Raw genomic sequence first — 27,154 nt, 5'->3', positions numbered from 1 at the left:
TACCTTTCATGCTTCCTTTGTTTCCCGCATTCAGTTCAGTTCCTGCAGGCTTTTACTGAAGCTTGGAAGCACCTCAAGCTCCTTAGTACCTACACTGTGTTAGCATGAAAAGCATATGAATGCAGTAAAGCATTTGAATAAGCTTGAATTCTGAGTTTAAAACAGGAACGCTGAATACCCAATTTGGCAGCCTTTGGGAATTTGGAGGTAAAGCCCTGAACTGAATTGCCTTTTGGGGAGGTTGGCATCATCATATGGGTTTGACTAAAACTTACCAGTCTAATGGATGCTAGATGCCATGTCCTGCAGAGCAGGAGACTCTAGTTCACTCATAATTAAAATTCTGGCTTCAATTCGAGTGAAAATGGGCCAGAATAATTTTCTCATTTCCTTTCTGCCCTTTCTTAGTGTTTGCACTGCATTTCTGTTTCATTTACTCTGACGGGGTCTGTTCAGAGGTGGAGCAGGCAGGTGGCAATCTTGGGAGCCCAGACATGCATTTTGTTTGTGAACGTTTCCAAGGGAGCAGGACTGTTTCTTGCTTCATAATTCTACTGCAGGAGTCTCTCCACTCAATTTCCTATTTAGGAAGAGGAGGAACAAACTGCTTGATGCACAACTGAAAGATACTTGCTTTGGTGGTGAAACTGTACCCATCAAGAGGACCAGAGTGGATTGAGAGACTGACCATACTTTGAATGTTTGAATGCCACCTGTTTCTTAGATCTGTGAGTAACCTCCTGAGAGGTGACATATTTACAAAAGTAGCTCTCCATCTTTATTGCCATAAGCACAGACTTGCTGAAAATAGAATCCTCAGAGAGGAAAAGTGAGAGACAGTGGTTGCAACTGCTCAGAGCCACCTCGTGCCATACAGGAAAAGTATAAAACCAAAATGTATGCTCAGCTGCTGGTACCAGCTATTACATTAATTATAGTAATTGCTACCATCAGTGTGCTATTAATATTTCTCTTACAAACTTGTAAAAGAAATAAAATGAAAATGCAAAGTCTGTTCCATCTGCAACCATTTATGTTCTTTGTGGGTCAAGTCGCCCAAACAACAATTTCTAGCAATGCTGTTGTCCTCTGAGTAAACAGTTCTTAGGAGAAGCTTCGTTTCTCTGAGTTACTTGTGAAATTTCCATTTTGTGCTGGAGGAGAAAGACAGCATGCGGATTTGGAAGGGCATAGGTATAGTTGCTACAGGATCTGCTTGCCCATTGCAGCGAAAGTCTAATACCTTGCAGCAAGCAGCAGGAAGCCTTCTGGGGCTGTTCAGCCTTTGATGTAGTTACGTACAACTGGAGACACGGGAGCTGAGATCGAATGCAGCTTTTTACCAAATAGGTTGTGGACGACTAGGTCTGTACAGGTGGCTTAGCCTCCAGATTGGAGGCAGCATGCTAAACCTGCCTCAGATGCTGGCACTGGCACAAATTGGAGGTAACATCATTCCAACAATTGCAAGGTGCTCCTGTATCAGCTCCTCATCATCAGTGGTTTCCTAGAACACCTTTATTGTGGGCTAAGACTTGGCCCTATGATGTACAATTTTTTTCTTCCCTATCCCCTGTTTTGTTCATTTTCTTTGGGGAAATTCTCATCTATGAAAGTGCTGTTGAGTCAGCATCTTTCAGCCCAAGAGTGCCAACACTGTTCGTAGCAAGTAACTTGAAAAAATGTTTTAATTTCAAATTTCTTTTTCATGAAAACTATTAGAATGGAAAATGTTGCTGATCTAAATGACACGACCATTCAAATGATAAATACTGTAGCTGAGAAAATAATGCCAGATAACTTATCTAGTTCACCTCACAAGAAAATACAAAATAAAGGAAAAAGTTGCTATATTGATATGATCCCCTTTCAACTGTCATGGAAAAAAAAAGTTAATAAAAAATATATTGGCAGTAAAAGTTAATTATTTAGTGACCAGTAAATGACTCAAGACCATATTAATACTGTTTTCTGTAACAGAATGAATACACTAATGCTGTGTACACACAGCTATAATATGTACTGTTTTGCGGTGACCTGTGCACACAGACACTGCTACATACCGAATACTTGCACTGAAATCAGCTGGACTTTGTATTTGCTCAACATTACTGCATGCTTTTGCAGTACTTTGAGACTCTCGTGAGATGCAGCCTAAAGTCTCAGCACTTGTGATTTCTGAAGCCTGTCTATTTACAATGAAAATACTTCCAGCACTCCCTGTTATAGACAAAATGTGAAAACCAGAATCCTAAATCTAAAATCCAAGAGGCAGCTCAAAATCACCTCAGTTTATTTGGGAACAGTACGATGTTTCCAAAGGCAGATCTGCAGCACTGGAGAAATGTGGCATGATTTCTGGATGCATGGGATCCTCGGTGCAGGTGCCATTTTCACAAGCTCCTCTGAGAAAGGCAACCACTCCTGCATCACACTCCAGTCAGCCACCTGTGGGCCCAATGTCTTGGAAAGGCTGTGGCTATACAGAGCACTGAGATGGGATGGGTTTCTGCCTCAAGAGGCTGGATGGCAGGCTAAATATTCTTTCACTTCCCCCACATGCCTTCATATAAATGCATGGAAAGCTGCAGGTCTGCCCCAAAGGACAGTTCCACCACCTGGCCTCCAAACACCATCTGACTTCACAGAGAGCAGTGGAAGAATTTTGCTGTGTCTAAGGGAATGTGCTGGAGTTCTACTTCAAAGCATTAAGAAGCAGTTAGTGTATTTTTTTGTTTGTTTTACTTTCGAAGATGGTTGGTGCTCACTTAAACAGCGTCTCCTTGCAAAAGCGGGTGCAGTTTTTCTTCCTGCACTGATAAGTGTCCATCATTCAGCAACACTGCAGGCAGAGCTACTGTCTTGCTGAGGCGTGTGAAAGCGCCATTCTCACGCTCTGCACACCCTTCTCCTCGCTGCCTGGAGGGCAAAGGATAGGAAAGCAGGTTTGAGGAGTTACCTGCTTCATTTTTCTGGATTTCCCCTTCATCCTCATCTAGTGTCAGCTTGCTCACCCTCCGGGCTCAGTGAGGGGGAACTTGTTTGCCCATCAGATTACCCGACTCTCACATAAATTTCTTGCATCCTCAGAAGAGGAAGGCTGTGCTCTTGAAGTGAACTCTAGCCCAGGATCAGCAAAGGCGTGACTATGAAGTTTGTCCCAGCCAAAAATCCATCACTTCAAGGAGAGGCAAAAATATAAAATTTGATGGATTTGAAATGAAAGAGCAGTTTATTCTAGAAGTGTCACATATAGCACTGATTGAAGCAACAAGGTTTGAGGGAGACCCTGGTTAAGTTTTAGCACCTCATCTTTAGTACTGTATCTGTCATGTTTGATGATGATTTATGTAGTTTTACAGCAATAATGGATCAAGCTCTCAGCTGACGTAAATCTTCATTGCTAACTCCAACTCAGTGAAGCTATGCTAGTTCCTTAGGAAATTTGGAGTTTGATTTGCAGTTTTTATTTTTACATGCAATTTTTTCTCCTTCCACAGGGTTTGCAGTACATAATTCAAGTGACATAGAGAATGTTAATAAATCCATCTGAACGCAGAGTTTTCTCTGGAGATTAATAAAATGAAATTGATCTCACAAAAAGACAAGTACCTGACCTCACATTGCTAATGCAGTTAAAGACACTGAAGAGGTCTTGTTACAGTATTAGCTCTTAGCATTGCAGCTTTCCCAGCAAAAAATATAATCTGATGTTTATGCTGCCACAGCAGATCCAATTCTATTAATTCCCAAGTTGCATCCCTTGCATGTGAGAATAAGCATCAATTTGTCTTTATGAGTTCTGTTTCCTACAGTGTCTTATGATCTGAGAGATGTTGAACCAGCCTGTTCATCTGCAAAATGATATTTGATGTGACCTCTGTTTCACTTCTGTCGGTATCTTTCCCCCCAGCTTCTTCCTACAGTTTGTTGATCAGAGCTAGAAATGCAGAACTTAATTTTCAGGGCTCTCTGCTTCTGAAATGTAAAGGGACAGAAATGTAGGCAGAGAGCCACCACTTGGTTTCCTTGTAGGGCAGGATCCTGCCTTGGCAAAGGGCCTGGGCAGCATACTACCTTCCTGGAGGCATCTGGAGAAAAAAGGGCTATGGGCTGCTATGCTGCCCAGGCTATGGAAACTGCAGTTTAGGATATCATTTTGGCTGGGAGTAAAAGGGGGAAAAAATCAGTACCATTTACAAATTCTGCCTAAAGGAGAGACTTGAACATATAATGGTGTGACCCGTCAGCTATTCTTTCGAATAGATCATACAGGTCTTAAAGACAATGCCTGTGTGCCGATAATCTTGGACAACACACTTTAAAAGCTTTGGGCTTGAAATCTGATTTAAATTTAAATCATAATTGATTTTTTTTTTCTCATTTTGATTTTCATGAACAGATGGACTATAGCTAGCAGTTGCCCTTGAGGAGTCTTTAAAAATGTAGTTCTGTGAACGGTTTCCCTGAAGATTGATGCAGCTGCTATTTCTTCAGCTATCTCTGAATCATCCTCAATTACTATATGTCTTTATAAAATAATTATAGGTTTTATCCAGGAACTGAACCTGGCTCTGTATTTTTCATAAAACACTTACGCAGGAGCAGTTAGCAAAAGAGATGGTTTTACCCAACCAAGTTTTCAATTATTTAGCTTTGAACTTCTATTCTCTTATTCAATGTTTTCCTACCATGCAGAAGCTAAATCCCCTTGGAACTGAAATGGAAAAGATTTTGGCTGCTCTATCCATCTCTTTACACTTACTAATTTGTCTGCCAGAGTAAATCATACAGAGAACGAACTTAGGAGAGTTATTAGTTCAGAAGCAGCTATTCAGACTTAAACCAATAAATAATTGATGATTTTGCCCTGGAACATCTCTGCTTGTGCAAAAGTCAGTCTGCTCTTTCTCTTTCCCTGTGCACATATAATGGGGAAATAATTTGTAGGGGGAAAAAAAAGTAATATGACAATGGACTGAATGAAAGTATGCAGAATTATCTCTGGATGACAGGGTCGAGGTTGGATCATAGCCACATAGAATTGTCACCCCATGATGCAAATACAATTTACAAGACCTCATTTAGTCCTTGCCCCTCTATATCTCCTGATACATCTTTGATAATGTCTTGGCCAATGACAGATGTGTCACAATAGGGAGGGCAGCAAGTGAAACCACAGAGACAGCCAACTGTCCAGGCAAGACAGCTCCTCACACATTAAGGCTGGCAGGTTTCTTCCTTCTGGTATCCTAAGACTCTTGGGGTAGGAAACATTTTGTCAAGGAAAGGTTTGGTTTTTTTTCCCTCTACACCTTCCAATTTTGCAACCATTGAGGACAACTTTCACTCATGGCAGAGATTGGGCTAAAGTACCAGTCTTTCTGCTGGAGAAATGTGAGGAATTGGGGAGCTGTGTAACTTCCATGTGTCTTTATAAAATTGGACAGGAGGGGATTATTCTTCTTTTAAGATCAGTTAGCAAAGTTATAGATTATCAGAAGTGTTGTCAATAAAGCAGATTTTCAACTCTGTAGAAGTTGTATCTCCATCTTTGCTTTCTGTATTATTTTGATGCACTTAACCTGTAATTTATATGCACTGCTATGGAGGATTGCATGCATTAATCTTTTGCCTGAAGGAATTTTCAGCATGTACGTCGCTAAAATGAAGTATGGAAGGAGTCTAAACCCTAGCTTGTCTGCAGTCCCCTGTGCTCAGTGGCTGCTGCTGGCATTGCCATGGCTTCTTGATAGTATTTGCCTCTTCCTGAATAACCTATGAACTCTGGCATTTCTAGTGCTGGTCAACTACATAACAGTCAGGAGCCTGGCTGTTCTTTGGGATATGATTAAAACCACTGCATTTCATTTGGTTTAATGAAGAAAGTTTCATTCTTCCACTTCAGAGTGCACAGTCTGTTGTAAGTTGATTTAACAGACTCTAATTTGGAGTATAAAACTCTGCATTAGGCCCATGTGCTCTGTTTTCTCAAACTTCCCTGCTGAAGACGCTTGTAATGAGGCACTGAGAGAAATTCCTCATGCCCATGAGGGTGGGGTGAGGCTGGTTAAGTGACAAATGCTTCTGCGATGGGGAACAGGGCGTTCAGTACCTCAAGAGTGAGTGCTCATTAGACACTTCAGTGACCTGATCTTCCTAAAAACCCTACAGATTTTAACTCAGGTTATGATGGCTCATAAGTTCAGCTTAGTGTAAAGTGATTTAGATTTCTTTTTTTCCCATGTTTGCTTTTTGGGTTTTTGGTAGAGCTCCTCATCCAGACAATGGCATGGCTAGAGCAGATAAATACATCTGGGGGATGTCCCACATAACACTTTGACTGCCTTGCCTTTACACTGTAAACCTTGCACAGGAAAGAGAGACCTGAGAGTGAAGTGATTTGTTCAAAAATCAGGTAATTGGGCCCTGGATTCAGAATCTCCTTCAGCTGAAATTCAATCTCATGTGCTTTTGTTAAATTGCAGTTTCCTACTCTGCTGCCTCTTTTGATGCTTTGCTTTGATGCCCAGAGCTCTCTTCTTCTTCAGAGGCTACAGGTGTTCATAACGCCACCTTTGTTCATGAATATTTTCTTCTAAATAAAGGGGTGATAGATTGCTTCAGGGATGCAGCTGATCACACGACAGGAAATGTGACTCGAGCATCTCTGGAAAGAAATTTGTGATGCTGAAAACCTGACATTTTTCAAGATAAATATATTTAATCAGTTCTGCTCTTGAGATTGCAATTGGGACAAGGCTCACCTTCTTCTGTACCTGCTTAGAATTAATTTCATGTCAGTGGGGAATGAGAATAAGGTATATGCAGTGACACAAACCATTGATTGGTACGTGTTAAGAGCTCAGAGTCTCCATTTTATGTTTAGTCAATGTGTGCCTGTGTCATGGAAGCAGGCAGGACTACTCATAGCACTTGATATTTTTTACAACTTCTATACTGCAGGAGGAAAGTAGATTTGTCTCAGAGTAGGGGCAATATGCACAGAGGTACCCTCTGGTTTACTGCCACCCTAAAGTCTCTCCACTGGAGTGTTTTTATTAAGCAAGATGCCAATATGAAAAACGAAAAATTCTCTAGTGTTCTTTTTCTGATTTACAGTTAAGACAAAGGTTTCATTTTAAATGAAAATATATTACTGATTCTTCCAAATTTTTAAACTTATGAACAATTTTATTTAAATATACATTTAGATTTGATTGCATCAAGGCTGGCACTTCTTCACATAAGGAGAGCATGGTATAATACATATTGAGCCTGGCTAGTATAATTGTGTTTTCCTCCTCTCAGAATCTCTATCTTGATTATATTAGGTTGGCCATAGAGTAGCTGTGCATAAATACTTCCAGCCATTCTAATGAACTTCTGGAAATGTCTATTTGTTGCCAAGTATTTCCTTCCAGAACATAATTTGCATCTGAGCCACAGTCTGCCCTACAATATCTAATCTCAACGTAATAATACACTTAGGTCTGTTGAAGTGTCTCTGCACAAAGTGAGTAGTAAAGACAAAACCAAGAACTCTTCAACTACTATTTGCCAGCTCAGGCAAACAGCAGGGAAACACATCATCTCCAAGAATGGCACTTGTCGAGGGTGGTTACTTTCAGTAGAAGTTAGCACCACAATATATTTTTATACAGACTGATTTGTTTTTAAAAGACAATTTTAAGTCAAATCTGCCATTAGGAAAAATATGTGGTATGTTTCCTTTCAAGTGTTGCTCCTTTACCGTATGGCTGCCATGTTTTGTGCAACAATATTCACTGCTGTTGAACAGTGAGAAAGTGGCAAAAAGGAATAAAGGTATCAACACCCACCACCTACTTCTGTACCACATACCTTTGCATATTTCATCTGTGACGCAATCTAATTGACCATTGACCAACTTGCTCCAATATGCTGTTACAATATATGGTATTTTTGTTGTTGCAGTGGTGGTGTTGTTTTTTCCTCCCAGCCTGCTGATATACGGATCTTTTGTGTGTAGTTTCTCTGCCTGTATTTAGTTTTCTAACTCTAACACTGTGTTCTAGACCTGAGTCTCCTGTTCTCTGGGTTTATTTTTTATGATATATCTTTTTTTCCCCCGCCTCTGTCTTGTTCTCTCCTTTTCCACACCAATTTGCCTGTCACCCCTTAGTGAACTTTTTCAATGCTTTCTGGATTGGCTGTGTTTTTTCTGTTTCTCCTTGACCTGATTTCCTTCACTGAGTCTTGGTTTTGCTGTGACATTTCTGTATAAAGGAAGGACCTTATTGTTAACTGGGTCTGCTTGAGAGTTACATTGGAAAATACGTCGAGAGGCACAGAAGGGAATTCCTTCAGGTCTTTGAACCAGTGTGTCTCAACACATCTCATACTACAGTACAATACACCACTTGTTGTAAACGGGCTGTTACATTACCACCTTCCTAATGTAAGGGAAGACAGTGTAGACAAGGATCAATAAACAGCAAATGTCAGAACGAGGAAACTGCTCAACAGTTCCTGAGGAAGAGGCAGAAGTGGATTCCCAAGGGTGTTGTTACCTTCAGGACTCCGTGAGAGGAAACGGAGTCACACAGCAGGTATCGCAGCAAAGAGTCTGTGCCAAATATCCAGCGTGCAAAATTGCTTTGTTATGGCTGCACAATGTGAATGTATATTATACATATATAGAACATATTTATACATACTAGTATTCTCCAGGAAAAGGATCATCAGTGATTTTGGAACGTGCTTTTAGGAAATGCAGAAAATCTGGTATTTTCTTTTTAATCTCCACCCCTGTTTCAAAATACTCTCTTCCCCCCAGCTCTTTTCTACTTCATCCCCATCTCAGGTTTCCTTCTTGCTTATCTTCCAGTCAAAGTGTGCTGACCCTCAGAGATTAACTGTGCTGTCCAGGGGCAGGTAGGGCAATACTACAGAGGCAGTGAAAAATCCCTTCCTAAAGACCTGAATCTCCATCTTTCCTGAAGAATCTTAATGGATTCATTAAATTCAAGAAAAGGAGACAGCTGTGAGAGTAAGAAAGGTAAAATGAGGTGCTGCCACATCATTCATGCAGGAATAGGCACAACGGGTGGTACCAGCAGCAAGGCAGTAACAGACTCTGATGTCCTGAGTTGTTTCATGTTCCTTACTTTTTTTACTCTTCCTCAGACCTCTCTCTAAATCCAGGCCTGTGACTAAGCTTACACAAAAATTAGGGTTTTTTTTAAGTGAATGCATCATACCTTTAACCGATTCAGATAATCTCCCTGGTTTCACATTCTCCATAGCATGTACTGCGTATTCACTGAAAGAATGTTGCATTGATCTCACAGCCTCCTTTTGATTTAGTCATAAATAATACATTTTGTGGGAATCTGGAATTATCCTTGCTCTTAGTCAGTTTGTCTTTATAACTTGCTGCTCCTGAAGGCAGGTTGAAGGATGTGGTTACAATCATATTGCCAATGTTATGATCCAGATGTGAATAACTGTGTTAGGCACGTGAATGAACCAGGGATGTGAACCCAGCTGAAGGACCCACTAGAAGGACAGAGAGAAAAATGTGATATCAATGCAAGGAAGGTGCAGCAGGATTTAGCACAGAACTGTCACAGAATTGTCACTGGATGAAGAAATCCCAGGGAGGCAAAGTAGTAATTCCTGAGTTTGATATTGGAGAGAAGAACAACCGGCTAAATCTACCTGCAGTAATTAAGGAGAAAGAAGATGTCTGAAAAGGGTATGACAGGCCAAAAAAGATTGATTTATGCGAAGCAAAATTAATAAAAATAAGATAGATTTCATACAGTCATCTCCCTGTATAAAAATCTGCACAGGCTCAGAGAATTCTCTATCCATGTTATTTGTATACAATATTTACTACAAAGATGTAAAGTATTTGATTTATTTTCCTTTGCTTTTCATTCTTATCCCAAAATTACATACAAAATGTTGCTTTACCTTCTGTCATGCAAGAAAAGTCTCTTTGAATAATTTTATTTTTTTGAGTGGAAGTCTTATTTTAATGCATTCTTTGTGTTTTCTTTACAATGCTCTTTGAAGGTTTATGTTATGCTTAGTAACTAATTGGTGCTTAAATACTCATAATTCTGTCTAGAAGGGAAATTTTAAAAGCTTATCTTCCTGTCTGGCTGCCAGGAAATATATTTTGTGAACAATAGTTCCTCCATTTTTTTTTTTTTTACAGAAAAATAACAAACTTGCTGGTGAGAGGACTCTACTCAAACCGCTGGTGAAGTTAATGAGGAAAATGTGCTCATGGTCTGCCAGATGCAGCTGATATCGTTCTCACAGAAGAGCTGTTCGTAACCCAGCATTGCGCTCCCCCTCGAAATGAAAAGTGTTGCACTGAGCACCACAACTCAGCAGGGTCTTGCCTGACACAGGTGTCCTCCCCTTTGAGGTGGTGGGATCTCACCTGCTTCATGCCAGACCCTTCAGCGTTGCCTTTCAGAGGGGCTGGCAAAGATGCAGCCAGATAGGACCACCCAGTGCCCGGGGGCCTCTGCAAGGGTGTTCAGGAGGTCTCCAAGAGTGGGCTGGTGGGAAGGTGTGCTGGAGGTGGGGCTGGGCTGCCCCACGAGCCCATGGACTTTTCCAGGCTGGAGGTGAGGCTGGGCTGCCCCATGAGCCCATGGACCTCCCCAGGCTGTAGGCAGGGAGTGCCCAGGTGCCCGCATGAGGACCTACCTCTACACCAGTCCAAAAGAAACGGCCCTGGCATTCTCCGGTGGAAGTTGGGGACTGCCCAGCAAGCGTCTCTTAAGCTCTGGCAGCCAAATTGCTAAAAACCTGGTAAACAGTGACCTAAAACATCTTATAAGAACGTGCTAAAATGTAACAAAAAAAGTCTCTTTAAGCTGGATCAGGTTATTGAACAGTGTTTCCCATTTAGCTTCTGTTGAACTATCTGGCCACAGCTTCCGTCTTCTGTTGAGGTAGAGTGAAAAACGGTGTGGTGAAATTAATAACACCAGCAGCTCTTGCAAACAGAAATTCCCAGCCAGCTGTTTAAGTTAACTTAGTGTATCTGTAGATTTGAAATTAAAATCAGTTGCATTAGATTGTAATTCAGGGAAAGGCTGAGTAGGCAATGCAGTCTCATCCTGTCCTTGTACTGGCAAACAGGGAGAACTCAGAAAGCGCTTGGCACGTGACACCCAGAATGTAATTTGTATGCTCTGTAGATGGATATTTCAGTGAATATCAACTGATCGGTTCCTAGCTTATCCGGAGACTTTCTATATAGCCGTAGGCAAACTAAATAATCTAGCTGTTGCCTCAGTTTATCATCTCTAACGTGAATGTGGCATTTTATTGCATTACAAAGATGATGTAAAGCAGCCATACTACAAATAGTGTCATATATTAGCCAGAAGAGCAGATGATTGCAGTAAATCAAGCTAATAAGTTGCATAAGTTCTGAAGGAAAAATGAGGTGTTTCCATCGCAAACTCAATTATATTTAACCCATTGTCTTGGAAAGTGAGCAGTGAAACAATAATTCAAATACTTATTCCTGTTCCTTTTGTAAAGTTTTACTAGATAGACTGTTTTAAAGCAAGCAAATGAAAATAATAACTTGATACTATTTAATCTTAGATATCATCTGAAGACTGTAGAATGTTTTCTAGTTATAAAAATGCTCAGCTATTCTAAAGCTAGTTTCGTATTTTTCTAGCTGCTTTGACTTCAAGCAAAACCATTCAAATCTTTTTCCTTGTACAGTGAACTCAACTCATTTATTTTGATCGTAACTCTGTTCTTAAGTGTAATGGAACATTAATTCTTTCAAAAATTGTGTGTCATTTTTTTATTTTTCTAAATAATCTGACTTCTTTGAGTAATCATGTTTGATGGAAGAAGAAATCTAGAGGGTATAAAATAAAGTGATTATCATGGTGTATGAAATAAACACCTATGGCAAAGCATTTCTGGTTCTACCTACAAGTTCTGCTCAGAGCATTTCAATTTTCTGGTTCATTGTCAGGTGAAGTTAATGGCTTCTAAGGGCAGATAAGTCATGTCTGAGTTTGAAATATCTGTGGGTTGGAAACATCTGTGAGATTAGACAGGATTTTGTTTGGGTTTTTTTGTTTAGCTCCCCAATAGCAAAGCAAGAATGTTTAAACCTATATCTTCAGCTGGGGTAGACAGTTTTAGATCTGTAATGTCAATGGAATTCTTTTGATTTATGTTAACTGGAGGTAATGCCTATGCATGCTTTTATGGAACAGTTATGAAGGATGTACTTTGCTTCAGATTAATCTTGAGGTTTTGCAGCGTTAAGTACAGTTGCCTACTCACCATGCTGCACAGGAAAGACTATTTAATATGAAGAAACAGTTTGGGGTTTATCCCTTCAGCAACCAAAGTCTTGCTACCATTTGCTAACGGCTTATGAGAATTTCAGCATGGCTCTCCCAGTCTGAGCTGGAAGAGCCTGGTTTTGTCCTGAAAGAACACATCACGGTCCTCTGGGCTTGCCAGAAGGACAAAGGGAGATGCAAAATGTTTCCCTCTTGCTGAGTGCAAAATGATGCACCTTATCTCAGAGGAACAAAACGAGTAACAGGCACAAACTGAAATACCAGAAATTCCATTTAGACATAAGACAACACCTTTTGACTGTGATGGTGGTCAAACAGCAGCACGAGCTGCCCAGGGAAGGTGCAGAGTCTCCATTCTTGGAGATAATCAAAACTTGTCTGAACATAGCTCCAGGGATCCTGCTATAGTTGTCGTGGCTCTGGGCAGAGAGATTGGACAAGATGATCTCCAGAGATGCCTTCCATTGCCATTCACCCTGGGACTGCACAGAGTGGGGGAACAATAAGAACTGAAAACTAAACTTGAACTTTAGAAGGAAAAACAAACAAAAAGTGATTTATAATTTTCATGGCCAGTAAACTGGTATTTGGTTTGCTGTGAATTTTGGCCTGTCTTACAGGACAGCAACACATACTTTGGGAGGGGGAGTCTTTTTGAAAATATGTCTTTTTGATTTGGTATTCTAACTAACTGCCTCGAGTGACATGTAAATACTGTAAATGGTTCAGAAAAGTTCAAAAAGCATCAGTGCAGGAGATGAGAGCAAAATTACTGTGTAAAATTTGGTTTAATAATAACCTTCAAAGGGAAAAGATACCTTTAAAAGCAAAACCTATGCAAAACGGCATGCTGAAATGGGATAGGATTATCCAATTTTGTATTTAAGCACTATCATAGGAAAAATCATCCTTCATGAACAATCATTTTAGGTATCAGGAGGTAGGAATGATGTTGGGGGGACAGTAAAAAGGGGAGTCTGAAGGGACTTCTAGCCATCCCGCTGGACTTAGATGAGTGTTCAATGGGACAGCAATTCCAAAGATGACAGAAGCTCTAATGAGGATCATACCAGTCAAGTTTCAGTGACTTTACGCACAGCAGTCATGTAGGTTAGTCTGTCTCTGGGTAAGAGACTTTGTTTTACCTCTAGTAACAAGCTTTATTACTTATAGTGGAGAATCAGAGCATTGGATATATCCAGCGTAAGATTTTGAGAGAAACATGAAGTGTTGTCACAGGTTCTGCTATCAGACTGAACTAAAATCTTATTTAGCAGGTGTTGAAAGCAGGCCCCCAGTGGTAAACACCAGGACAGGGGTGTACAATGTTCGATTTCTGGCACAGTGAACTTAACAACTTTCCTCAAAAGTTAATATTTTCTCATATTTATTTTATAGGAATATGCAGATGTAGGTGTCAGCTTGTTATTCATTGTAAAAAACCTGATATTAGACAGGATCTCAGTGGAGGTAGGCAAATCCAAACTGAAGTGGCTAAAGTGAAAAATCACTCTGGGTGGCAAGGGAACTCTATACTGTTATTGCAGAATAGATTTTATTTCAGTGTGTTAACGATTTGTACGTATGCTTCACAGCCTCACAATAAAGAAACAGAAATGTACATATTGGAATGAGGATAGATGAAATACAGTAAGGAAAAGTGAGCTTTCATGGACAGATGGAAAGGATCAACCACGTAAAGCCTACAATAAATCTTTCATATACTAATTGTCTATTTCCCGGAGTTTCATCTCCAAATTGTTCACCTTTATCACAAAATTTTATTGTTATAGTTGAAATTGGGATATAAAAAATAATGACGCGCTTTTTTTTTTTTTTCCCACAAGGGAAACAAGATGTAACCTGAAGTTCTTTCTTTTCAAGGCACAAGGACAGTGAACTTTTGTGAGCATTTTCTCCTTTTTGATTTGTGGAAGTTTTAGCACCCTCACTATCATTCCTGGAGTTTATTCTGAATTTATTTCAACACATTCCAGAAGTCACTGCTTGGGAAGAAATCCACTGCACTTGCTGAATTTCAGCTCATTATACAAAACCTCCACTTTTGCATCTGGTCCTAGTTAGTTGCATGGTTTGATTTTCAAACAAACAAAATATCCTAGATACGCTCACAACCCATTTGAGCTTTATCCAGAAAAGTTCACGAACTTTGTTAGGCACTCTGGGTTTATAATGAATGCAGATAAGTTTTATTTGGCATGGCTTTACTTCAAATACGATAGTTTGATTTTTAGATATATTGGAATGGAAAAACTGAAATGCAACTACTTCTGTAGTTATGCCAGCACAAACACATCCCTATTCCTTGTCATTTGGAGCTTAAAATTAGAAGTGTCCAAGCCAATAAAGGAAAACCTAGAATCCTTACACATTTATGGCAAATCTGTCCTGTTTGTGCTGTTATAAGAGTTAAAATGCCAGATAGAAGTGTTTTCTGCAGTATGCTTGAGCTGATTCAGAGACAAAAAACTGTCTGTTCTTGCCTGTTTAAAAGACCTAAAAAGTAAAGACTGAATGAGACTCTTGGATGTATAATGAATGGGTTAGGACGTGTGTTACAGCACAGCATAAAACCAGGATGGGTCTGCAAATAAGAAAATCTATGCTGTTCATTACAATACTTTTCCTTTTTTCTAAAATCAGTCTTCTTTCAGGTCAGCTAAAAAGGCACATGAGACAGGAATTTAATTCAATACGTATTCTGAGCCTCCTATAGCACCTATGAGGTGTAGGAAAGCTTCAAAGCCACACAACGTGCAGACCTTTCTGTTTGTAGCACACAGGCTCTAAGCAGTGTCGTGCTCACTGGCGCAGAAGCAACAGTGGCTCTAGAAAGAGGAACAACGGGAACACAGATGGATAACAATCTCTCTATAAAATATACCCTGTGCACTTTATCAAATGAGTATATACATTTACAACTTTATTTTAGAATTTAATTCCCCCCTCATGGAAAATTAGGCTTTTAAAAGTTATTAACCTGTAAATTTAGGAAAGACCTTACATCAGTTTCTTATTTTACTACTTGCTTAGGTTCTCCCAACTCCCTTCCAGCAGAGTCCTCCTGCTTTGATGTCTTGCTCTCTACCCAGACTGCCAGAAGGCTTTCAGTTGCAAATGCAGGTGTTTTCAGCTGTTAGATATAGTTGTGTTATATTATTCATCATCCCAATCAAAAGATGTATTGGTAGGAGACTTACACAGAGGACAAAATAGGAATAATTTGAAAGGTAGCACACTACATAGAGGAAGGTGTACTTGGTGAGACGTTTGGCAATCGAGGAGCCAGCTTTGCATCTATGTTGCCACTTTCCCTGTGTTTCATGTATCCATCATTGAAACTTTAAAGCACTGCTTTCCTAGCAGACTACCTTGCTCATCAGGTGGGCATCTGAAACTAATTAAGCATGGCTTTTGAGAAGTGCAATTCTCTTTCCAGATAGCACCTAGAAATCATCATTGCCTGTAAAGGTTATTTGTTACATACTGGTGTTTTTTCCTAGTTTTTATTGTAGTAGTACTTGAGGAAACTGACACCTACAAAAGCCAGATCTTCCCTGAGATGCTGAAAATTATTAGAAATGTCAGTGAACAAATCTGCGAGGGCAATCTTGAGGCTTGTCACACAGCAAAATGAACACCTTGATCATCCTCCAGGCAAGGATTTCTCTTTAACTCTTGCCCTGTCATTCAGAGTTAGCTCTGTGTGCTGTGTAGACAAAGCAGAGCGACATCCGCGGGAGGCTGCTGAGTCGGGACCTTGCTCGGAGTCAGAGATGTGCAGTGACCACCCACTCATCGCTGCCAGTGGTGGAGGGCTGGTATTCACCATTCTGCGTGGCTTGCCTGCTTCAGTAATGGGGACAGAGCATTGCCAGGGAGAAAGACCCAAAGCTGGAGAGTGAGGCAGTATGAAGGCAAATGGCAAAGGGATGAGGAGAATCAGGAAAGAGGAGAATATGGAAGAGGTTGGGAGCATAAGTAAACTCTACAAAAGCAGATAAAATATCAGATAATTGTTTTTCCCTTCTCCCCATACAATTTTCCTGATGTTTCTTCTCCTCTGTGTCAGCTCTCCCTAGGTGGACATTGTGTTCTGTGCACCTCCATCTTCCAGGACACACTGACTGTCTCCCATTTTGAACACCTAGTAACCCTGTATGCTTTGTATTTATTAACAAAAACATGCTCTCGGGCTGTTTAAATTACAAGAAAGCACTTCCATATTTCATATTCCTCAAAGTTCAGAGGGATCTTTTTGATGTGTGTGCATTAGCTCATCTATCAGACTTTACACTTCGGGCTTTTTGAAAAGAGATATTCTAATAATCAGTCTTGAGAGCTTTTGACTCTGAAGACACAAAACTCTTCTAGTTTTCATCTTTCCTTTCCTCTTTTTTACAGATGCCTCAGTAAATGGGGATGCTTAAAAAGCATGAGCTTAGTACTGGGAGATGGGATCTCTCTCCTGATGCCACCTGCTCATGCTAATAACACTGCCAGGTGGCGGCAAAGCCACTTGCTTTTCAGCTCCAGATTGTGCCCAACTGGAACTGGTGGTCTTTCAAGTCCAATGCCTGATGCTGGTCAAGAAAGCAGCAGATCATCTTTTCCACACGGATGTGAGATAATCATTCCTTAAAGGCAGATCTCATTTTTGCTTCAGGAAAATGTTTAAATGGTTTCTGGATTTAAAACAAAATAGCTTCTCAAAAGTTCATGACAGTGAACAACACGGTAACATTTCTGTTATCTGGTAAGCATGCCATCTTCTGTTGACTTTTGTTGGCTTCCTGGCCCGGTCATGTTTTTTGGTGGTGAACTCTACCAAAGAGTTACGTTGTGTGAAAAAGTATGTCCTTCAATCTGTGTTCAGTTGGCTAAATGGTAATATTGCCTCCTTGTTTTCTATGCTAAAAAACCGTGGGAATCAAAGTTCTTTTTTTGCTGTTCTGATCTGCTATTGCTAGACACTTTTAAACTCCCTTTCTCTGTTTTCTCAGGTGGACTTTTTTTTTTTTTTTCACTGTCTGCTCAGATGTGCACCCTTCCACACTCCTAATCGTTCACCTGTCCTCTAATCCTGCAACACCTTGCAGTGAGATAGCCTGCACCATACCCTTCTTCCACATGAATTCATGCCATCAAGCAGAAAACCAATGCTGCAATTTGGGGATGGCTTAGCAGGTCAGAGCTTCACGTCTTTGTCACTTAGGTGCCCGTGTCCATCTTGGCTTTTCCAGGGCATAGTGGGTGCCACAATTAACTCTTTGGTGGTTTATTCCACAATGCCTGTTCTGTGCAAAAAGATGACTTCAGCTCACTCATAACGGTGTTTTCTTTAAACCTCTCCTCCATGCACAGTACAGCTGTTACCTACATCAAATCTTCTGAGATGTTAGCGGCCAAAGTGCCAGCATTCAAAGCAAATAGACATTGTATTTTTCATTAGTTTTTGTCTTTCACAAATTCCTTCTTTCTTCAGAGATAGATAGATATATATATATATATATTTTTTTTTTTTTTTTATTTGCACAAAGTCAGGAAGTGTTTCTGTGTGTGTTTCTGTGTGTGTTTCTTAAGTGTATAGCCCCGTGGCTGAGGGGAGGAGGAGGAGGGATTTACACGGTCAGTAGCATAAAAGGCCTTAACTTCTGCTGTGGCTGCAAAGCTGGGCTTCTTAGGATGAGCGGGTGGTGTAACACACTCGTGTAGCAGAAGCTGGGCTCCTAAGGGAGCCGTGACCGTGCCGTGCTCCAGCTCCAGTCATCCTCAGCTGCGCTTTCCCCAGAAGCTGCTGCCGTGCGGCCGCTCCAGCGCTGGCCGAGCTGAGCTGCAGCCGCCGCGTCCCAGGGGCTCCGTGTCACCGTGAGACACCAAGTCTAGTGCTGGCAAACAGAACACATGAGATTTCCCTTAAGGGCCGCCTTAAGCTTTTACTAATGGACCCCAGGCCGTGGCTCCTCAGCCATTTTGGGTCCAATTGCTGAAATTTATAGATTTTGCCGGTAGGGCTGAACTGAGAAGCGCTTAAGCGCAGACAGAGCTCTCCTCGCACCTCCCCGCCGCCCCAACCGGCTGCTAGGGTTGCTCCGCCGCTACCAGCCCCGGAGCGCGTCCCCGCCGGCCGCGGCGCCCCGCACATGCCCAGTGCCGGCGCGGCTGACGGGGCAGGGGCGGGCCCGCGCGGAGGGTGGCTCGGCCCGGCCCGCCTCGCCCGGGCGATGCCTCAGCGCGGCGCCGGCAGCGGGGGGGCGGACGGGTAGCGGCAGCGGGGACGCGGCGCTGCTGCTCTGCCTCTCCCTGCCCGTCGCTGGCCCTTCCTCCGCCCCCCTCCCGCAGCCCCCTCCCCCGCTCCGGTGCCCGACTCAGCCGCCGCTCCGGGCAGGGAGGAAGGGCAGGGAGCCGCCTCCCGCTGCGCCCGGCCGCCCCCCTCCCCATGCAGCCCGGCCCGCCGCTGGGAGCCCTCCCCGGGGGGATGTTTCTGCGGCCGTTGCCGGGATAACCGGCGCGCCGTCCGCCCCCGCCCCGGACGGAGGATGCTGCCCGCGCCGTGGCGGGTTCCGACTCGGGCAGCAGCGGCCGCGTTCCCCTCCTCGGCTCCGGGCAGCGTCGCCGGGGAGAGATGACTTCAAGGCACCAGGCGGACTGGATCCCCTACAGGTAGGGGGAACCCCCGCTGGGGGCAGCGGGCAAGGGGTGCGGGAGGCGGCCGGAGGGACCGGAGCTGTTCCTGGGCTGGAGCCGCTGCCCCTTGGCGGGGGGTCGCCGTCAGAACCGGTGCCGCGGCGGCGGAGTCGGGGCGGCTGGACACTACCGGGGTGCGGAGAGGAAGCGGCGGATCCCGTGCCTGCCGGCCGGCGGGAGCTCTCGGAGGGGTGCCCCGGTCCCGCCTCCCAACTTCGGTCCGGTCCCGCTCCGCGAAGTTCGGGGACTGGTCTCTGGGGAGAGCTGTCAGGCCCGCCAGGAGCGAGAGCGCCGCTGGGAGAGCCGCGCTCGCTCCGTAGCGGGAGCGCTTCCCTCCGTGCCTCCGCCACCGGGCCCCCCGGCGGGCAGGGCGGCAGCGGGTGGAGCGCTGCGCCGTCGGTGGCGGCCGTCGCCCCTTGGCCGCGGGCACCCCGGCCCCGCGGGGCGCTGGCGGGCGCTCGCCACCCCTTCCGCAGGCGGCCAGCGAGAGCGGCCCGGGGGGGCGCCGGGCCGGGCGCGGCTGCCGCGTCCTGGCGGAGCGGCCGCGGCAGGTGGTGCCGCCATGGCGAGGAGCGGGATCGCCATGGCAGCGCCGGGCTGCCGGCTGCCATTGGCTCCGCCGTTGCCATAAGCTACGGGAGCCGCCGCTGCTGCCCGCCAGCCCGTGCGTCAGCGGCGGCTCCGCGCTGCGGGCCCGGCCGGGCTGCGGGGCCCCGCTCGCCCTGCGGAGCGTCCGCGCTGCCGCCTCCGCCCTGCGGGGCTGGGGTCGGCTCGACTGTGCCCTTCCCGAGCGCCCGCTGTCGGAGCGGCAGCGTTTACTGATCGAATATGAGAATAGTCCGTTTCTGACTTGCCGGTCTGGGAGGGAGCGAGCCAAAGCGGTTTTGGCTCCGTGCGGGATGGGTCGTGCTGTGGAGCAATAATAAAGCCATTTATGAATCGGCTGTTCCGAGTAATCTTAATTTTATGGGGTTTTTTAGTTTTCAGTAAAGTATCTTTTTGAACTGAATTATTGCAGAAACAAATCACGGGTGTTTTTAAAAGGTGTTCTGGAGAAGACAGACAAGCATGTTCATTTCATTTGTTTGATTCTAAATAAAACAAGGTAGATACAGTAAGGTAAATTTTTTCTCTAGAGAAATATGACATTAAAAATATTTACAGATTGTGTTTTAAAACAAAGACAGCTGTTTAAGCAGGTCGGTTGTAGTTTGCCCCATTCTAAATGGCAATTTTGCAGCAACCATATGCTGCAATGAGTGCAGCATAAGCACAAATAAATCACTTATTAATACAGAGAAAAAAGTAAAATGATAGATTCAGAAGTGGAAGTCTGCTGTTTTAACCTGTGTGCGTGATAGTTCTAATCAACAGAAGAATGAGAAAGAAAGAAATCTGATTACAGTGAACCCGAGAATACTGCCACTCTCTCTTCTGTAGCTCTTTCAGACCACGTGTTTTGAAAAGACGTAAGGAATTGGCAATAAGGCTTCAAAAATGACTAGTGGATGCATTCTGATGCAATCCGAAGCCTTGTAATGAAGGCAAAAATACCAGCTGAACAGCTGTTCGTGGCTCTTCCCAGCAGCAGAGGAACTGTTTCTCCGTTCTCTCACTGTATGCAGGGCTCTGCAGAGGCCAACGCCAAAAGTTTGCTCACGGCTTTTGTAGCAGTGGCCTTCAAGAAGGAAATATTAATAAAACATTTCTTCTGTTTCTGCTCAGTGCTGTTCAGAGAGGCAAAAGGAGTCAAAGTATTAGATCTTCAGGGAAACACAGATCCGATGATACTCATGTCTGTTCTAATATAATATTATTCTGGAATGTTAACCGTATATTTATGGCCAGAAACTGCTGAGGACTGCCCCAAACCAAAAGGCAAATAAACCATGCTTCTGCTCTGAAGTGCCTTTGTTTAGGCTTCTAACATAGAGTTCTCTCAAAAAGTTGACTTTGCAGTCTTCAGAGCAAATTCCTGAATTAGATGTATGTAATTGCAAATCTGCGTGAACTTGCTCATTTAAAGCATCCTCCAGGATCCCCTAAACCGACGTACCCAGGAAACAATAGTTTCTGAACGCATATGTGACTGAGATTACACATGAAAACACTGTATTAGCAAATTAGGTCAAAGTACCATTTGGTAGGAGTGGAATACACAAGGGGAGGGAGAGGCCTGACGTGCATCCCTTGGAATAGTTCATCTCTCAGAGCAAAATAAACCACGCTTATCTGCTCTGTTGCTTCAGATTGTTTACTGTCATGGGTTCAATGGTTGCTGATTCTGAAAGATCCTCACCTTCTTTATGGCCTGAGTGGTATGTGACAGCCAACAATGTCACCGCTGCTTACGTGGGGGACAGAGCACAGGCTGTTGGGCATGCCTGGGTCTGTAAAGATGTGAGGTAGCCTGAGCCTCGCAGGTGTATGGTGTGCTAGAAAATGCTGTGAGCTCTACTCGGAGCTTGGCAAAGCTGTTTCAGCTTTGGCACAGGCTTTAAAATGGTAGCATGACTCCTAAACCTACGTTGTTCCTCCTAGGAATCAAATGTGCGTGCAGCTATACACTTGAATTAATTCAAGCAGATAAGTGTTTTTTCTTTGGTAAAATGTCATATTTTTCTTTACAAGTGAGATGAGCCAGAGGGAATCAGTTCCGTGTCTATTGTGCACAACTCATTAAGCAATCCACCTGCATGTCCAAAACTCACAAGACAGATTATACTTCTACTTTTAAGATGCTGAGAACATTTTGGGTGAATTAACAAAAAATAGCAGGCAATTCTTTCAGTGCCAGTGCTAGCTTTTTCATGCTGAGATGGATAAAAGATTCATGTTATTTGTGAATTTGTGGTTTTGTCATTTTGCCTTTAATGTCTTTTCTTCTTCTCTTACATATTCTGCTTTTGAAACACTAATAGTCATAGGATGGCGGGATTTGAGTTGGCTAATGCTATGAAATACAATCGAGGAAATATTTTCTGAAAGTAAATATATTGCATTTATTTTCATGAAACTGTTTCATAGAAAGAGGTTCAAGCATTTGATCAAGCACTTACATGAAGCTGCACACCAGGTACAACGAGTTAGGAATTCTTTAAATTAAGCCTGTTTTTAACAATTTTGACGTCCTTTATCATGAAGAATCAAAACAGTTTAGAGTCCAGTTAAAAATCAGTTGCAGTTCATGCAGCTGCCCACAGCCCCAAAAGTGGTTCCTGATGGTGGTTAAGATGCAGCTTCCTAAGGAGTTATATTCTCAAGCACAGTAGTGTTTTCCTTTGATATCCTTCAGGAGGTTCCAGTAGGAAATGCAAAGCAGAAGTATCTGGGAGTCATTACAGATTCACAGGAGTTCAGCTTTTTTGTTCAAAAATATGTTTTGGTTTAATGTATTTTTCCTGAACTTATTTTTAATTCATAGAATTTCTGAACATATTCATTTTTATTTTATGCTGGTGTGTCTTGAATAAGCAAACACATTCTTTGTACTACGTAACTACAGTTAAATGAAACTGTTGCTAGTTAAGATAAAAGTATCAATATACTCAGTCACAGCAAGGACCTGGATCTTTAACGATAAATGTAGCAATATTATAACTTAAAAAGCAGCATTTACAAAACCACCTAGCCTGTTTGATGAGAAATATATAAATATTGTCCGCTGAAAAGCACAGTCCACATAGGAATAAATTTGCTGCATGTCCCGAGTTGTGTGTAAAGCATCTGTGCAGTTCCCCTGAGCCGTGGTTTGTGCGATAAACCCGGCACAGCCCCAGGGGAGCCCGTGAACTCTGCCGTGAGGTCTGGCCCTTTGCATGAAGGACACTGTCTAAAGCAGAATACACAGCAGGCATCTGCAGGGGCATAACACATCCTGATATGTACATGATGATGGTAATAATATGCCTTTATTTGTGACAGTTTTTATTATACTCAAATTTTGTAGCTTTTATGAATTTGCTCTGAAGTTTTAAGGCTGTGCTTAGATATTGCAGCTATAAGCAGTCACTATTTATCAATTTGCAAAGTGAAGGATTACAGTTGGATGAAAACTGTGGAGCACAGCTGTGTTGTAAATTCATGAATCGTGGCAATTAGAGCAGATGAGAAGATTTCAGAAAGTGTGATGGGTAAACAATTCCTGGAAGAGGAATAGGCTTGAAGACCGAGGGTGTCCCACTCATTTGACTACGCACTGATTAGAGGTATTGGGATGTTATCTACCGCTAAGCCTGGACGTTCTAAAGGCAGCAGTGCAAGCTGAGCGCTCGCCCCGCTGCAAGGTGCAGCCTGCGGCCGAGTGCATCACAGTGCGGGCGAGCATGCAGCTGCTGCTGTGGGGACCAGCATCGATAATTTATGAGAGTGCTGCTTTTTCTAAAGAAAAGGATACAAAGAGCATGTATCTCCTAAATTAGGCTGTCTTGTCTCAGGTTATTGCGATGTATAAAATTAGCCTAGTCATGTGCTTTTAAAGTATTTAAGTTAGAGCTCTCCCTTAATGGGGGTCTGTGCTTTTATGTAGGTGTTACTGCTGTAGTGCATGGAGACTCCAGCTGAGATCAAAGCCCCGCTCGACCCAGCATCAGTGTTAGGGAACCGTACAAGTGCATTGGCAGAGGCAATTGCTACCCTGAAGCTGATAGCCTAAATCAACCAGACAGAAAAGAGAGGGAGGAAAATAAACTTACCACTTCAGTTTTACCAGTGAGGGAAATAGAGACCTGTGGAAGTTGCAGGGACTTGGCTTACATGGGAATGTGACAAGACTCAAGGGAGATCAGCAGCAGGGCTGGGGGTGAAACCCGGTCGTCCTGTGCTTTGCAGTGTGCCCAAGGTGGATTTAAGTACGGGGTCGAAAGGGCTTTGCCACCTCTTTGCAGGGTGCACTTGGGGCCACATGACAGGTCACCGGCTGCACCGTCCGGTAGTATCGTGACCCCCGAACACTTTCGCAGTGTCAACATCCAGACTGAGTATAAAACTCATTTTATAATAGGCCAGTGGGTTTCTGGTAGCGACAATCATTTGCAGGTTTCTGGCAGCGACAATCATTTACAAGCCATCTGTGCCAGATTTGGGTCACAGCCAGCAAGGGGATATGGACAGTTTTGACTCTTACGCCTGAGGGTTTTTGGACTTTCCTCAAAGCGGCATCCATTTAGACATACAGCAGCTTTTCTGGAAGGTGGTACTTTCTATTAATAACTAAAAACTGCCATTCCAAAGAGCTGGATTCTTTTCACACTTCCTCTTCGTTCCTCTTCTACTCATACTAATGACTTATTTTCTAATTCACGCCTTTCTGTTCTTTCTCTTTATGAACAGATTTCTTTTGCCATTTGTCCCTACATCTTCCTCTCCTTGCCTCTTTTTTGCTTTCTTCTCTCTTTCCCACTTTAAGATTATTCATGAAAATAATATTCTGTCTTGCCAGCTGTATGGTACCCTTCTTTGTAAATGTTTGCTCTTTAATTTGTATTTTATTGTAACTTGAGTAAATCCGTTCCAATTTCTCATTGTATTACTTAAGAGTTAGTACTCTTTGCAATTTTTTAAGCTGATTTTTTTTTCAGATTATTGAGAATTAATTTAAGTATTTGCAGCAGATTATTCAAAGCTTTAGGCATGATTGTTAAAATCAGTGTTTATTTTATATATCACTTCTTGCTGGAGCTTTTGTTAGTGCAGTGTATGAAGACCAGTAACTGGGATTAGGAGCTGCTCTTCTTGGTGCTGGTGGGGAACTGAAGAACTGTTCTCTTGCAGTTTTGCCATCTCTTTTATCATGACATAGTGGCAGGATGATACCAGCAAGTTCTGAGGACTCTCAACTGAGAATATAACACCTCTCTGGGCTCTGTTATTGATTGTATAATGCTAATAGCACGTAGGTATACAGCAAGACAGTCTTCAGTCTGAGGAATTTTCGGTCGTGAAGATAGGTACAGAAGGGCACAAAATGAAAGCGAAGAGATCAGGGTGACTGTTGGTGTAGTTTCACTTTTGTTACGCACATATGATCATTAGCTTCTTTTGAGTATCCTGTTCTTAAGAAAACAGGAAGGGGTTAGTGACTTAACTAGAAGCAGCAATGGGCTCGCAGAGAAGGGGGTCTAGAATGTGTGAAGGTAACTATGGGAGAAGGTGGAAAGACTGGAGTAATTGTTTTGGAACAGGATGAGTGGATGAGTATATATGATAAAAAAATAAACATCCCCCCCACCTCCAACCATAGCTGTTTTATATCAGCTTGTTTTATCTAATACTTAGTAGTAACATAGCTTTTTTGCTTTTTTATGTGTTCAGTAACACGTGTAACAGTGGGTGTATTGTAGATCATTTACTAAATAATTTTGGTTTCTCTCTGTGTTGTGTAGCTTTGTGATATTTAGGAAGGTCTTTTAATGCTTAGTTTGCCTTGCAACTAAATGATATACTAACTGTATTTGTATTTCCTTCTTTTATCTTAATAAGAAGCTAAAATATACCTTTCCTTTTCAGTGATTACAGCAGAAGTAGTTTTCATACTTTTGGATTGCTAATAAATTGGGAGATTACAGATTTATCTATCATTTATTCATAAAGGGAAGAAGTGACCTAGTTTAAAACACTTCCTTTTGGGGAATGCAGTGGGGCCTTATGCAGCAGAGGCCAGTAACTGCTTCTGCCAGGACAAGAACATTGCGGGTCTCGGATGCTGCTGCTGTACCTGGCACCTGCAGACAGGGACACGGTCAGGTCCAACACCACCCTCTGCTGTACATGCAGCTGTGTGGTTGCTCGTGGGCATGAGTGACAATGAGGTGCCACAAGAGCCTTTCTATTGACTTGAAAGGGAATCAGGGTGGTTCCATGACCCTCTCTGAGTTCACGTTTTAGCTGAGCAAATAACGGCAAGCAGTCTGTATACATTAAAGGCTGTATACATGAAAGGTTGAGGGAGCTGGGTCTCTTTAACTTGGAGAAGAGGAGACTGAGGGGTGACCTCATTAATGTTTACAAATATATAAAGGGTGAATGTCACAAGGATGGAGCCAGGCTCTTCTCGGTGACAACCAATGGTAGGACAAGGGGAAATGGGTTCAAACTGGAACACAAGAGGTTCCACTTAAATTTGAGAAAAAACTTCTTCTCAGTGAGGGTGACAGACACTGGAACAGGCTGCCCAGGGAGGTTGTGGAGTCTCCTACTCTGGAGACATTCAAAATCCACCTGGACACCTTCCTGTGTAACCTCATCTGGGTGTTCCTGCTCCAGCAGGGGGATTGGTCTGGATGATCTTTTGAGGTCCCTTCCAATCCCTATCATTCTGTGAGGGCACTTTGTTTGTAAGGATCGTACTTACCTCACCCTCTGACAACACAAGTGCCCAAGCCATTCTTTCATGAAGTTGAGCTTTAGCTTGAGTTCTGGATGTTTACTGCAATTAAGTCTTGAATTGCAGATTTCAGTGGAAAGCTCATGGTTCCTGTTGAGATGCATGTTAACACAAGTCTGTGAATATCATAATTTGTAATTAATATAACTCATTTGACACAGGTAATGAAACCACAGGATGAAGTTTTTAATGGTAATTGTAATCTTAATCACAGTTCTAACTACCTGCAGGTGAGAAATTACAAGATGAAGAAATTCCTTGATTAGCTTCAAATTATGCCTAAGCTGAAAGTTGTATCTGCAAGTGAAAGACAGATATGTCTGTAGTTCATCCATGTTTAGGAAAGGGATCAAAACAGGTCTGTCTTTTGAATTTGGTATCCATTTGAAAGCAAAATGAGTAAAGATAAAGGCTAGATGTTTCTGTTAATGGTACCTGTGCCACAGCCAGAAGCATAAGGAAAAGCAGTCTCTCTTTTTTTCCAGAGCAGGTTGTTCCTAACCAATACTACAGCAACATTTTCACTTGTCTGCAGTAACAAAAAACAGAACAACTACATTGCATCGTGTTGCATTTCTCCCTTCTGGAAAACTGAGGAAGCTATTGGATGTTTTATAGAAATTAAAGAATAGATAACTGGTCTGGACAATGCCTTAGATTGCTCATGTCAGGCTGAGTGACAACTGAAAGACTAAGACACTTTCTGTACCTT

At 42.8% G+C, this 27,154-nt stretch overlaps 1 protein-coding gene across 7 annotated transcripts in view; it reads left to right on the top strand.

The window, feature by feature from the left end:
- The window catches only part of TUB (TUB bipartite transcription factor), a 168,711-nt gene that overhangs the window by 69,536 nt on the left and 72,021 nt on the right, over positions 1–27,154 (top strand). The window contains exon 1 of one of the 7 annotated variants that reach the window (XM_065838502.2): positions 18,583–19,034. The exons of the other annotated variants lie outside the window; for them this stretch is intronic. Coding sequence (XP_065694574.1) covers positions 18,997–19,034 — 38 coding nt within the window. The 5' untranslated portion in view covers positions 18,583–18,996. Of the gene's footprint in view, positions 1–18,582; positions 19,035–27,154 lie in introns of those variants that run through there. 7 annotated transcript variants of the gene reach the window in all.

This window comes from Patagioenas fasciata, chromosome 5, assembly GCF_037038585.1.
Source record: "Patagioenas fasciata isolate bPatFas1 chromosome 5, bPatFas1.hap1, whole genome shotgun sequence".
Taxonomy (NCBI): domain Eukaryota; kingdom Metazoa; phylum Chordata; class Aves; order Columbiformes; family Columbidae; genus Patagioenas; species Patagioenas fasciata.
The sequence above is the reverse complement of the archived record's forward strand: the minus strand, read 5'-3'. Positions and strand labels throughout refer to the sequence as shown.